The following is a 15,441-nucleotide window of genomic DNA, read 5'->3' on the forward strand; positions in this document are numbered from 1 at the left end:
ATCATTATTACCTAGTGACATTGGGGCTGGAGTTTTCAAAAGAGCCTAAGAGAATTAGCCACCCAACTCCCATTGATTTAAATGGGATTTGGGTCTCCTGTTAGGGTCTTGAAAATGTCAGCCTTACAGCATATGGTGAGCCAAATATAACCCCTAACTGCAAATCCAGTGAACCTAACCTTTTGAAAGCCATATATTTCTAATAGTCTAGGACATGTCAGCTAATATATGTTTTCAGAATGCCCAAATAATAATTGTAGTGCCCTCTATAAAGTGTTTTTAGACCTACTGATGAAAAGCATTGTATAAGAGCTAGATATGATTATTTTTATTGATTTTGTAGTGGTAGAACAAGAAAATCTATCAGCACATGATACCAGCTCCTCACCTAAAACAGGAGTTTATACTCATCTTTCAGAGACATGAGACTTTTTTCCCATTCCTTCTATCTTTTTCATTTCTTTCATGGAGGTTCCATTATTTCAAATAATAATTGTAGAAAGACTATCTTGCCAACCTGTTGCTTAAATTAGTGAAGTTGCACAGTTTAACAGAGTGCAACATTGTGTTAAATTATAAAGTATGAAATCTGTTAACAAGACCAACTGTTACTAGCCTCAGAAGAACCATTTATTGTTGCTTCTAGTATAATCACCGTCATATTAAAAAAAATCAATATGCACTGTGTCTGCTTCCAACCGAAGTCACCAAAGCTTTAATCCAGTGGATCAAAAACTCTGTTTCATGAGAAGGCAAGTCAAAAACTCTTTAACCCTAAAAGTTGTTACAATAGAATTTATAGAGACATGGTAGATGAGGTAATATATTTTATTGGACCAACTTCTGCTGGTGAGAGAGACAAGCTTTCAGACTTACACAGAGCTTTTCTTCAGGTCTGGAGACAGTACTTGGTCCAATAAAAGATATCTCATCCACCTTGTCTCTTCAATATCCTGGGGCCAACACAACTACAACAACACTACCTATAATAGGATTTATAGAGATTTTAATGGATAGATTTCAATTTGTCATCTGTTACACTATTCTATTCCCTTCATCCAGATGCTCTTCAAAGAACTGGAACCCACAAAATTGCACTATACTGGACTGATGGGGAATTTTTGCCATAGTCAGTGTACTTCAATACAGAACTTAAATATTAATGCATCTTACATTGTATGCAGCATGTGGTCCTCCAAATATGGAGCCAGAGTGCACCTGGCTCCTTTGTGGGTCCACAACTGAAGAAGAGGACATGAAGGTCCTTCCCTTTTCCTCCCATCCCATGCTTCCTGCACAGGGGTAGGACACAATCACAGTAGTACAAGGACTATCTGCTCTAATCTCTTTAAAGAGCCCACAGCCCTAGTCCTCTCTTCTCTACAGTTGTGTAGCAGAATTGGCATCCATGGGATCAGATTGGCCAAATTCAGTGGATCTCACTGCTCTTGGCCTCCCCTTGGTATTAACAGCATGATTGGCACTGTTACCACACTGGTCATTCCCTACTCCCCGTACCCCACTAGCAGCTAAAGATGGGTAAATAATGAAAACAATGATGTGTGAAAGTGTTCATCAAATCCCTATCAACTCATGAACTAATCACCCAGTTCTATTTGCAGGATGAATAATAGAGATGGGCAGAATCAACAAATAATTTACTAGGAAAATATTGTGGAAAACAACTGAATAAATTACGTGATTAACATTATCTTACCAGCTCTGCTGGCAATGCAATTGTGACCCTTCTCAGTTACCACTGCCCACACTGGAACCAGATGAGTAATACATGCTGCCAACAAGTGGAGTAATACATGCTGTCAAGTGGAGTGTCCCAGGGGTCGGTCCTGGGGACGGTTTTGTTCAATATCTTCATAAATGATCTGGAGGATGGTGTGGATTGCACTCTCAGCAAATTTGCGGATGACACTAAACTGGGAGGAGTGGTAGATACGCTGGAGGGCAGGGATAGGATACAGAGGGACCTAGACAAATTGGAGGATTGGGCCAAAAGAAATCTGATGAGGTTCAATAAGGATAAGTGCAGGGTCCTGCACTTAGGACGGAAGAACCCAATGCACAGCTACAGACTAGGGGCCGAATGGCTAGGCAGCAGTTCTGCGGAAAAGGACCTAGGGGTTACAGTGGACGAGAAGCTGGATATGAGTCAGCAGTGTGCCCTTGTTGCCAAGAAGGCCAATGGCATTTTGGGATGTATAAATAGGGGCATAGCGAGCAGATCGAGGGACGTGATCGTCCCCCTCTATTCGACATTGGTGAGGCCTCATCTGGAGTACTGTGTCCAGTTTTGGGCCCCACACTACAAGAAGGATGTGGATAAATTGGAGAGAGTCCAGCGGAGGGCAACAAAAATGATTAGGGGTCTGGAACACATGACTTATGAGGAGAGGCTGAGGGAACTGGGATTGTTTAGTCTGCAGAAGAGAAGAATGAGGGGGGATTTGATAGCTGCTTTCAACTACCTGAGAGGTGGTTCCAGAGAGGATGGTTCTAGACTATTCTCAGTGGTAGAAGAGGACAGGACAAGGAGTAATGGTCTCAAGTTGCAGTGGGGGAGGTTTAGGTTGGATATTAGGAAAAACTATTTCACTAGGAGGGTGGTGAAACACTGGAATGCGTTACCTAGGGAGGTGGTAGACTCTCCTTCCTTAGAAGTTTTTAAGGTCAGGCTTGACAAAGCCCTGGCTGGGATGATTTAATTGGGGATTGGTCCTGCTTTGAGCAGGGGGTTGGACTAGATGACCTCCTGCGGTCCCTTCCAACCCTGATATTCTATGATTCTATGAACACCAGCACCATGTGCTTCTTTTTCGCCACCAGTTGTGCCCTTTTCACAGGGAAACACCAAGCACAAGTGTGACTGTCCCCCAACTTCTTCAGGCAGGCTCTAATCCCTTGTAATTTTTTCTTGGAGCTCTGCTGCTTTATGTTTGCTGAGGGGATGAGGTTAGTCACAAGATGTGGACTTTCTGCATAGTCACATATTTATCCTATGTTGTCCTCCCTGGCCCGTCTCATTGGGTTTAAGACATCTGCTCTCTCTTGTACTACCTAAACAAAAGGGAACATTTGGCTCTAATTCTCTGAAATAATTATTCAGATCTCCTGGGGAAAGACTCCAGAAGGAGGAGTCCATGTGAAGTTATTTTTGTCTTTTTATATAGGTTTAGAGTGCAGTCATTAATAGGTTACTGTTGTCAGTGTTTCAGAACATAAATTCAAATTTGGGTTCCAGATGAATTTTATTTAGTCACAAAGCATTGATCATTCTGTGTATTTATGATCTATTATATTTCTGTGTCCTGCCCCCAACCCCCTCCCATCTTAAAACAGTGCTCATCACCTGGCTAGTTCCTCTGTTTCCTCTGACCATCTAGTAGAAGGCACTGGTGCAGTAAGTACTCACTCATCTGTTCCTTGAAGTGCTTAAAGTCTACCAGCCCAGGAGAAAGAAACCAAAGCCCTGTACTCTTGTCTTTCATGACACTGCCCACAGGGCTGCAGCCAAGCCATCTCTCTAGAAACAATTTGTCCAAGTTTTGCCCTCTGCAGCTTTCTCTCTCTCTACCTTCCCCACTGCCCACACTATCAGTTAGCCAGTTCAGCAGTTACTCTCCATCTTGACAGAATTCTCTTGTTCTCATGTTCCCAATGTGAACCCTTGCTTCTCATTCACTGTACAGCACAAGTGTGTATTGGTTTTGTTCCTCTTCTGACACTTAGTAATATGGACATGAAGAGTGTGTTTGTCAGTCAATAAAATGTTACTATCCAAACTACTTGAATGTAAAGCTCTTAGAGTATACAGATAAAACTGGTGAATAGCAGAATTCCACTTGAGAGTTTCAGTCCTTTGTAATTGACTCACAAATCATCATTAATTGAGCCTGGGATTTAACAGTTTCTCTCTCTCTCTCTCTTTTTTTTAATGTAATAGGCACTCACCAAAAGTGGTGAAAGCAGCATCTCAGGTCCTAAATAGCATGTGGCAGTACAGAGACCTGAGAAGTCTCTACAAGAAGGTAAGATTTTCTTCAGATTTTAGATCTTCAGTACAGTTACCCACTTTGGGGGCTGAAGGAACGTGGGACCAAAATACTTTATTTGATCTGTTAATGGGCTCAAACTTTGAAGTCTGAATCCCAACCGCCCAAAGTTTAGGAGGTTCAGATCTGGTGTTTTTTGAAGTTCCCATGTCTAATTTTAACTCCTTAAATAGAAATGGCCCATAAAGCACGTATTTTTTTGGTTGTTATTGTTTGGGGGAGTTTTTTTTTAAATAAATTTTAGTTCTTATTAAAAGTGCTGGAGTTGACAGTCCTGGAGAGTGAAGTCCTCTGTTCACAGAACCTGTACAGCATGGTCAGCAGTGGTGCAAGCTGCCTCTCCTCAGCCTTTCCTATCAGTGCATCTCAATCCTATCCTGGAGAGACAACCATCGGGGTGAGTGTGAGAGTCCCACCTCATTCAATTCCTGGCCTCTCTGCTGAGCCCACCAATGCCGGTTCCTTCAGTGGTGATGCTTTTATGATATGGACATTGGTACCCCTGGAACTGGATAGAGACCTGTTTATTTCACATCCATCAAATTGGCAGCTTTCATGCACTAGCAACACGAGCTTGATTCAGAGGCAATCTAGAGGTGAAAGCAGTGGCTCCCATTATCATTCTCATAAGGCTGCCAGCCTCCTCTTTTGTGTAAATTATAGTACTATTACTATGAACAACACGTTTAAAATTAACTATTTAAAAATAAACTTCTTACATGTATAAATGATAGGTGATGGTACAGCAAGCTCCTATCACAGAATGCTTGTAAATGGACACACATTCAAGTGTGCGTGTAAATGTGGTGTGTGTATGTGTGTACACGTATATTCAGTGGCAATCTCAGACCGCTTCCTAGTACTCACAATTTCACATCCCAAAAATTACCACCGCAGTTGCCTCTAATTGGCACCTTTCTTTGTAGTCTAAGCAAAGAGACCAAGCATTTAATTCCACTCCCAGTCAAGGGTGAGGCATATTAATGGTGGACTCTGAAGATGCTCACAGTGCCATTGCTTGTGCTGTATTGTGTAGCTGAAAAGAATCGAGCAGTGTGAAATCTTTGCCTCAGTCTGCTCACGTTGAGTCTTGGGTTTGAAATTTTATTGTTTTGTACACCTGAGCTCCTGTTTGAGGAAGGTTGGCAAATAGCCCTAGTTTGAGAGGTGGGAGTGAACAGCAGCGAGGGTAGGGTTCCTCTTAGAAAACAGCACATCTGGGATGTGCTGGGAATGAAGCGATTCTCTGCATGGTGTGGAGAGATGCCCCTTTGGGGGTAAAGTTTGTTGTGCTTGCAGGGGCTGGCTAGTTTCTTAACCTTTGAACTATTTTGCAGGATTCATTTTGTTAATCCCTTCATGAGCTAACCCTGGCAGGGTAAAATGGAGGTCAGTCTCCCAGGCAGTTAATCTAATACCTTTCCCAAGCACTGAGCTAATTGAACAAAATAACTCTTTAGTCTTCTTATGTCTCTACAACCTGCTACCAAACATTGTATAATAATTTAGTACAGCAAATATCATTTCTTTTAACCAAATGCTTCTAAGCATTAACTTAACTAAAAATGTTACTGTACATAAACAGATGGGGATGTATTTTTTAATGTTTATAAAGTTAGTACACAATATAAGGAATGATTTTTATATAGAATGAATCAAGAAAAACACTTTGCGAAAGGAGCTACTTCCTTTGCTTCCTTCACATTAGTACATTGAATACTTAGCTGAATTTTGGGCTTGCTGCCTATGGCACTTCCGTTCTTTCACAAAATTTAAAAAAAAAGTTATATAAAACAAGAGCGTTCCTAAGATCTCTATTACATAAGCAATAATATTTGTCATGCAATATGGGTTTAAATAGTCAATGCAATTACTTTCTCCCACTAAAGCATCTGTATTGGCAGTAATGAATGAATACAGCTTCAGCTGGCTGTGCAATATGGTCAGCACTTTGTGCTTTCACACACTGGCAGGAATTTTTCCCACACTGCAGCTAAATCCAATTGTGCAGGTGTCTGAAATTCATTAGTATGCCCTAAAAATATCTATCTCATTATGCTCAAGTAATCACTAGCATATAAGAGAGGCTGGAATAGAAGCATGATTCTGTTTTATGACTTGGGCCAGTTACAAGCCTAACATTAACTTTAAGGAACTGCAGCAGTATTTGTCTTGCTGCTTGAGGGACAGTACGTCCAAAGTTTGATATAGTTTTGGAGCAGCACTTGTTGACACTATACTAAACAGGGGAAAGAATAACATGAATAGATGTATTATCATTTGCATTACTGAAGTAACCAGAATATTGATTTGTCACTGTTGTTGGTATAAAAGTAGCCAATATATTTGGCCCACAGATTTGTTCATGTTGGGAAAAAACGTGAAAGCTTATTACATTTTTGTAGTTCTGCTTAGCACGATGGGCTTTATTCACTACCTGTGGCAGAACCCAAATTGCAAGTGCCCAGTGACAGAAAGTCCAGCCAGCAGTGGGGAGCATAATGTTAAGCATAATGTTAAGCATAAGCTGCCCATAACTTCCACTCTGTTGGGGGGCCAGGAGCCAGCCAGTGCTACCCAAGAAGTGTGTAGGGGCTGGCTCAGGAAGGTGCACAGCAAGGGCATGCAGGAGATGTACTGATCCAGTGTCTCTCTCAGGCAGCCTCTACCAGTGAGGCTTCTAGACTCCTGGCTGTAAACTGAAGCTCCTTCCAGCTAGTGGAAGCCTGATATTGTCACTTGCCTCCTCCGTAGCACATCTTCTTCTAACATATGTGTGGGGATGTAGACTGCAGCCTCCAACAGGGCTGAAGCAAGCACTTTGGTTTTAACCAAGGCTATAGTACTAACAGGTACAGAAGTAAAAACATTCCATGAGAAGGAATGGATGGGACAAAGAAAATTATTTAGGGGTAAAATAAGCCACAATGGAGACAGGGGGAAAGAGCACTTCTGTGAGAGAAGGCAAGGACGTTCATGCATACACAGACCCAGACTTTAACCTGTTCATGTCATTTCTTGGGGCTTTGCAGAAAAGGTAATCTAGCCCAGTGGTTCTCAAAGCCGGTCCGCCGCTTGTTCAGGGAAAGCCCCTGGTGGGCCGGGCCAGTTTGTTTACCTGCCGCGTCTGCAGGTTCGGCCGATCACGGCTCCCAATGGCTGCGATTCACCGCTCCAGGCCAATGGGACTGCGGCAAACGGTGCGGGCCGAGGGATGTGCTGGCCGCCCTTCCCGCAGCCCCCATGGGCCTGGAGCGGCGAACCGCGGCCAGTGAACCTGCGGACACAGCAGGTAAACAAACCGGCCCAGCCCACCAGGGGCTTTCCCTGAACAAGCGGTGGACCGGCTTTGAGAACCACTGATCTAGCCCATGGACTGTGTATCCCCAGTGAGTGCAATGGAGCTCAGACAGCTAGCACCTTGTTTGTATGAGCTCTCCTTCCCATGAGCTTCTTCACAAGGGCCTGATTCAGTGCACATTGACATCAATGGAAAACATGTATTGAGTTTAATGCGCCCTTGGATCAGGCCTCAAGGCAGGATTTTTTCTTTCTGGCCTTTACTGTGGATTAGGCCAGTCTGTAGCGGAGCTGGCATCTGAGGATTTTTGAAGGGCATTTAATATCTGGAAAGCTGGGAATGTCTTTTGTTGGATCAGGCCCATAATACGTACTTATTAGTTCTAATATAGGAAGAGCTTCACCTTGCATGGAATTGTCTGGATTTTCTTCTCAAATACCCTTTGGTTGTTTAAACAGAATGCTAAGATAGCAAACCTGGTTGGCTCAGAGGGTGGGTAGAGAGAAATTGAGCCTCTCAGTTCAAGATGGGAGATGGTTCTCTGTTGACCTGGGCTAGATTTCAAACTTGTCACTACCTGGCAGTGGTTTGATTTTCTGTGGGAAGTTAATTAGTGGTCTCAGGCTAAAAAAACCTCTTGCATACACGACTGTCACTATTTGGCATCTCTGTGGATGGGGTATCGTGCTGTGGGAAATAAAACCAGGTGCGCACACAGTATACTAGCTTGTGCACTGCACTAGCAGAGTCTGTAACAGTTTGTGCACTACACTGACTGATTCTAACCACTGTGCTGGCTTCTCCGCTCAACAGCAGCTGTATGGTAACTTTAAAGGGACACAGCAGAATGGTTAGCAGGCTTACCAGGACAACCCAGAATGGAAAGGGTACGAAGAGTCAATTTCAAGTCAGAGTTCAGACACATGGTTGGGATCCACTGTTGCCTCCCCTGATACACTTGTAGGACTTCACTCTCCAGCACTATCTTAACGAAGCCTGACAAGAACATTTTATCCAAAATTCTCTCCAGCTGTTACAATTCAAAAAAGAGAAAGCCATCAAAACCAAGATGAAATGATGATCTTAGTCTTGGGGTGAAAGGGTTCCCTTCCTCGATGCCCTGTGTGAGAGTTCTATTCTCCCTAACATCAACGGGCAACTGCTACTGTTCTACAAAAAGCTACTACTGGGCTGTTTTGCTCCAGTTGCCTGATTCTCAGCTTCTCCTGTTGTCTCTGAATTTGATACTTTCTTAGAAAATGGGGGGCAGAGCAAGCCATCAACTGTCAGCACAACAAGGGAAAGAGGGTGTGATGCAGAAAGATTTAAATTGTGCTCTCTTTCCTAAAGAACTTTCTGTAGGACTCCAGTTTCTACCAGAAAGATTAATTCTCTTCTGGTCCTCCCACCCATAACCCTTTCATTTCCTCCTTGGGAAAACCACCTGAAAAAGAACTTGCACCAAGACAGTGTGCCATGGGAAAGGAAACAAAGCCTCAGTAACCCAGCGGAGTGAGTGACTCAGATTGAACCCCAGACTGAAAAGTATATTTAAAGATGAGGACAGCACTAGTTAATCCCATAGAAAAGATGTTTTCAGGGATCACATTTTTATTAATTAAAGATTAATTAAATTCTCACTGTAGTTGACCATCAAGTGAAGAAAACATGTCTCCAAAAATGACTCAGAAGTTTAGGCATTTCCATTGTTCTCTGTTCTATGTAGTAAGGCCTACATTTTCAAAAATGGCTACTAATTTTGGTCGCTTCCATTTTTCGGTGCTCCACCTGAGTCACCTAAGGCCTGATTTTTAGAAGTGCTGAGTGCTCACAACTTCAGTTGATTGAAATTACTGGACACAGTTGCTTGGCACTTCTGAAAACCAAGGCATTAAGTGTGTCAAGGTGGGCATCGAAAAATTAGGGGATACCTTTGAAAATATAGCTACATCCGGGAAGGAGCAAATTCTCATTTGTTGCGGCTCAGATTTTTTTCTTCATCTTCAGTTTTCAAGCAAATAACCAACTACTCTTAAATAAGAGCAGCTTGAGAATTTTCATGAAGTTAGCAAATAAAAATTATCTTAAATCTTTAGACAAAAAGTACATGTAGAAAGAAACTAAATAATCCAACCTGAACCATAATTTACTTGCTAAAAACAAGCTTCAAGTTGCATTAAGTGTTTATGATACTAAAGAACTGGAGAAACTGTCATGAAGAGAATATTTTCTATGAATTGCATTATTTTACCCAATCATTTAGGCTCCAGCACAATGTCTTTACACTGTATCTTTTTTATTCATATGTAATATGTCTTTCAGGATATAAGTGGGAAATCACAATAAAGTCTTAGAAATTATAGTTTTTCATTCATTATTGTGGATTTCTGTGTTGCACAGGATAATACCAATGTTTGTCCCTATCACTCAATTTAACAATAAAATTACAGACATCATATCCATTTGAAAGCAAAGAGGTTACTGAAGGCAGTTGTCCTTCACCACATACTGTGCTATCACACAATAGGGAGAATATTGTGACAGACATTTAATGAAGCCTAAATAGACACTCTGAAGATTGGCCTTGTCTGTCATTGGCTGAACAAGACTTAAAAAATTGCCTGAAGCCTAATCAAACAGTTAAGCCAGGCAGGATCTAAAAGAGGAGTCTCTTTTCATGTGACTTTCAGAATAATGCAGCTGTAAACTGCTAAAAGTTCTTTGAATATTGCCAGAGAGATACTGCAAAATTCCTGGCAACTGGTTTTAAAATCTGACATTCTTTTCTAAGTAAAATAAATCTATTGCCCTTTTGACATATTAAATGCATTACGCCGTGATGTACACTGGAACATTGGCTATGGCCTAATTGGAAGAAAATCCAAATGATAACGCCTACGTCCTTGAGAGATGTATTCTCTTTAGATGAAATTCTCTCCAGTGCCAGGGCCTTTGTATCACTTAAGCACCACATTAAAGACTTAAGCCCCAACCAGCACATAAATATTCCCATCAAAAGTACTGTTTGATAGGACTACATAGATGCTTAAAATTATTCATGAGCATATACATGCATTTTGCTGGATCGGGCCTATAGTTGGAGCATCAGTGGGCTGGGGGAAAGCATTTTCACTGAGGTGAATGTCAGGCTTTTAAAATGAACTGGTATAAGGTAACCTATATCTGTCTATAATTTAATTAAAACGGCAATAGCTTTATAGAGAAGACATTATCTAGAGCCCATTTCTATATCACTGTGAAAATGCAGCTACCTGATTAAATAATTGATTGATTGATTTATGGCAGCGGGCGGCCCCAGGCTTCAGAGTGGCTGAGGACAGAGGATTTTCACCTACCCATCATTCTGGGTCATGGCACGCTCAGCGTACTCTCTCGCAGAGCCAAGAAACCAGAATCTATTCCCAAACCCAGGTATTCTGGCTGTCATCTGACCAGTCTTGAATTGTGATGTTTAATGCATACTAAGATTTGCTCCCAGAAGAGCTATGGAGAACACATTTAAATCTATAATACATTACTATTACAGAATTAAAAAAATATGTATGATACATTTTAATTTATTGTACCTCATGAACTGTAGGCCAAATCCTGCTCACGTTACTTACGCAAGTAGTCCCATGAATTTCAGTGGCACTGTCATATGACCAAAGTCCTGTATGAACATTGCACATTGGAGAGAGGGAGAAATAAGCTCGGTCCAGTTAGCTCCCTTTAAAGCTATCCATCATTCATATACGTTTCTGTTGATTATTTACACCTTTCGATCGGAAATGCACTTATTGCTAAATATTGTATTTCAGTTAGCAAATGAAATACTTTTTGTCAAGCACTTCTTTTGTGATCCAAGCACACTTTTTAAAAAAAAATCATTACATTTCATTATGGGAACAAAATGAATCAAGTTAATCTATTCTGTCGATAAAATGAGTGTGTTCAAAGTATCAACAAAGTTCTTGATAATATGTAAATATCCTGTGTTAACAGGAACAGGACAAGTAGATTTCATACAGACATCATTAACACCAATGAGACTCAGTCTAATGTAGCATAACTAATCATTTTCTTATAAGGACACTATTCAGATTTTAGATATCAAAATTCCATTCCCTTAACTGCTCCTTTCTTTTGATTTACCCTGACATCTTTCCTTTCCCTGCTAAAATGTTACTGTGTGGAGTTATTGCAAGAGAAAACAATAACTGCTACATCTTCTGTAGACATCACACAAGCAAACCTGTGAACAAGTGTTGTGGTATAGACACAGCAAGCACTTACAGATGTGTTTGTTAGTCACACAGGACATAGCAGTTTTGCTTTTTTTAATACAAAAGAATTTCATTTCAGTCATGCAATCAATGGAATAAGCTTATAGGCTCTGCTTTTAACAATTCCTATATTGTCTGTCTTTTCAAATAACGTTCCTACCAGTCCTTCTTAATCCCTTTTACTTTTACTAACAATATTAGAAAGAGAAGGGACTGCCATTATTTTATTATCACTTTTTTTGTCATTTAACATGGCTTAAAGTAACTATTACCAGGTTGAAACAATCTATTAAATACTGTACAATTCCTAGAATATAAATAAATAGTTCTCATGATGGGCTAAAACCGAGCACTAGATGAATTACAAAAAGGTATCATATATTGCCCCAATACTCCACTGCCTTGCACCTATGTCATCATTTTTATCTGTTCAAAGAGGATATAAAACCCTGCCAAACCAAAATGGTAGCACTGACAACAAATGATGGAATGGGAGACTCTGACCCTGTGTTTCCATGTAGATTTGCTGGAGATATCTTTCTGAAAGGTTGTTGTTTCTAAGTAGTCTCATAACAGGCTGTACGTGATAAAAATTTCAGTTTATTTGTATCATTTTGCATTTGATGTCATTTAATTCCATTGATGCCATTCGTTTTAGAGGCCATTAAATGTATAGTGTCCCCTACCATTATTTTAGTCATTCTTAATTTTTTTGAAAATGTGCATGTTCCATTTGAAAGCAATTTGAGTCTTATAGCTGTCTTCTAAATATTTTGTAATGTTCTAAAATTAATTCTGTGTTGAAGTCAAGAGTCAATCCCAGATTATGGTCTAATTTACATTGGTGTAGCCCTGGAATAATTTCAGTGAAGTTAGATAGGTTCAGCTCAGAATCTGACCCTCAGTGTCATCATGTTTTGTTTCCTGTTAACTTAGCTGTAGCCATAAAATGCAGTTGTGATGGTTCAGTTTGACTATACATATATATATATATATATATATATATATATATATATATATATATATATATATCCATCCATATATATAGTTTTTATTTAAATTTCTATTCAAAATATAACTTTCGACCTTAAATGTATGTGTTTGTATTAATGAGTAAACCTCCAGAGGTTTGAGCTTGAGTTGCAGTAAGCCTCCAGAACTGTAGCTATGACCATTGCTTTTAGCACCAGGGGCTTAAAGGTACTAGTACATTCCTTTAATATTTGGTATTGTAACCAGCCTGCTGGTTGAGAAGAAGAATCTCTACATTATTTATCAGAGATACAGAGGAAAGAATTTGTAGAAGGTGAGGTAGTTCCCATCCAGAAACAGCTAAACTCAAGAGATAACTGTGGAGTCAACAACAAACCACATTTCAGGAGTTTACTTTTCCATTAAATTCTCTGTACAGTTGTCTAGCAGCCATATTTAATTTATGTGTTGTTGTCATCATAGTCATATGATAAAACAGTAACTGTAGAAGCAAGCTCCAGTTGTCTTTTATGCAAAATGTTGGGGGATCACTTTTGAAATCCAGGTCTCTTCCTTAGATGCTAAATATAGAAGTAGGAGTCTAACTTTTAGCTCATAATTTTGAAAAAACTTTTCCATTAAATGCTTCATTTTTGCACACAGTAGGGTCTTTTGCACTCTCACTGAAGATTGACAAGTTAAATTTTAAATATGCTCCCTCCTCCCCGAGGCAGTATCTTTGACTGACAACCTTCCTTTTGAAGTGAGTTATTTAATTATAAGTTCCGAAGTTCGCTCAAGACTAAAGATGCAGACAGGTGTCTTGAATCTGAAGGGCTTCCATATATATGTACGGTCATGACTGCAGTACTTTTTTATTCAGATATAAAGTTCCTGGGAGTAAGATAAAGTTTTAATCCTTGAATGTAGTGTGTGCAACTTCAAAAATTAAATACAGATGTCTTTTTGGTCTTCCTAATTTTTTTTACTCCTTTTAAATGTAATCTGAGTTCTGGAAGTGTCTCCAACAAAAATAAATCACAAACAAACAAACCTCAAAAAATCCAGATGATCCAGAAAAGCATCCAAAAGTCTGTTTACCAGTGCGAAGGTGCTGATGTAAAGATAGGCACATCACTATTTTACAGTAAAGATTAAAATAACCAAATCCAGGAAATGCTGTCATTGAATGAAAAATACCTTCTAAAAACTGTTAACCTGACTTATTTCAAGATGGAAAATAGTTAAATTTTATTTAAGTGTGGGCAGTTCTTAGTGTTGGTTGCTATTTTATTCAGATCAGTTCATATATCTCTAATAATAATCATTTGTTAAAGGTATATGATCTTTAAAGTACAGAACTAGAGCTCATTCTTAATTACAGTTTAGTCTTGATGTTTGCATCCTATAATGTAGGCAAAGGGGAAAGCACATCTGTGACAAGGAGATTCTTGGGGATCCCAGTAAGGAAGTTGAATCAGTTAGGATGACAGTAGAAACTCATGACTTTACAGTAATCTTAAACTGTTTTCTGTGGTCCCTACTGCTATCTTTGAAATTAAACAAAGTCAACAGGACTTTTTGGGTGATGTAACATTTAAATGACACAGAGAAGATGGATATATCAAATTATAGCTATCAATTTGGCACTAAAACCTTGTTCTCTTTCTAGAAGAAAATTAAGAAGTATTGCTGTACTGTTGCCATGTATTATCTTGGGCTTTCTTTGTTGATGTTTCTGTATGCTGCAGTAATATCTAGTTCATCTCTGCCCTTTAGGGGAAAAAAATGCTTGCTTCATGCAACTAGAAAATGTAAATTCAACCCAAGCAGTCTGATTGACTAAATGTTAAGCTTGTACATTGATAACCTAGTTTCAACTCTTTGGTGTCCAGCATGATCTAATAACTGCTGATGGAGAAATTGTTGTGGAAGTACTTTTTATTAGTTACCATGTTCATCATATTGAAATAGAGATTTAGGGACTGGTACCAGAATACAGATGTAGTTTAAAGATGGCTGTCATGGGAGGACACTGGGAAAGAGAACTAGCAGCTGCACTCAGGTCTGTTTTTCCTAGTTCATCTATCAGATGATATGGTTCACATTCAGAGGAATGGATTTTGCCACTGCACCTGACTGTGGGAAATGTGAGTGAAAACACTCAGCTTTTCCTTGGTCTGTATTTTTCTACCTTTTCCAGCTAAAAATGAGGAAAAAATGATCATACCCAAGTCTCTACATTCTATGTACATTTCAGTCCTTTTATTGATAGTCCAGGTATTTTTAAAGAAAGTAGTTGTACCTCCTCTATAAACAAGTTCTGAAGATTTTATACAACAGTTTCTGTAAGTGTGAGTTAACAGGGTGGACATTTTGTTGGATGACTTGGAAACTCACAAAGATATTTTATTAACAGACTATATCTTGCTCTTCATTTAGAGTGTTCTCTAATAATGTTTGTTTGTGTGCTAAAGTATGTGTTCAGAGGTGTGCGTGTTTATGGGCACATAATTTAATAACAGTCTTTCAGCTTTCTAAACGGAAAGAGTCTATATTCTTGCAAAATTTTATTGGAACCGAAACCTAGTGTAGCGTGAGCATACATACTAATTTTTAAGAAGGCTTGTTTGGATCACAGGATTCTTTGGTGCCTCTACATATAAATTAACATATCATTATATTTTTCAACTGGAACACTATTCTCCAAGCAGCACAAAACCCTAATGGTTTTTGATCACAGTCACTGTAACCATTCCTAATGTGTTCCTCACCATTGGGGAATAGGTGATGGCAGAAGATTGGGGTTGGTTTG

At 39.6% G+C, this 15,441-nt stretch overlaps 1 protein-coding gene across 10 annotated transcripts in view; it reads left to right on the plus strand.

The window, feature by feature from the left end:
- The window catches only part of CTNND2 (catenin delta 2), a 1,183,649-nt gene that overhangs the window by 1,130,623 nt on the left and 37,585 nt on the right, over positions 1-15,441 (plus strand). For 9 of the 10 annotated variants that reach the window (XM_048839596.2, XM_048839594.2, XM_048839601.2 and 6 more), the window contains 2 exons: positions 3,959-4,043; positions 10,675-10,800. In XM_048839596.2, coding sequence (XP_048695553.2) covers positions 3,959-4,043; positions 10,675-10,800 — 211 coding nt within the window. The remainder of the gene's footprint in view (positions 1-3,958; positions 4,044-10,674; positions 10,801-15,441) is intronic. The other variant, XM_048839597.2, reaches the window with a different exon arrangement.

This window comes from Caretta caretta, chromosome 2 (assembly GCF_965140235.1).
Source record: "Caretta caretta isolate rCarCar2 chromosome 2, rCarCar1.hap1, whole genome shotgun sequence".
NCBI classification, from domain to species: Eukaryota; Metazoa; Chordata; order Testudines; family Cheloniidae; genus Caretta; species Caretta caretta.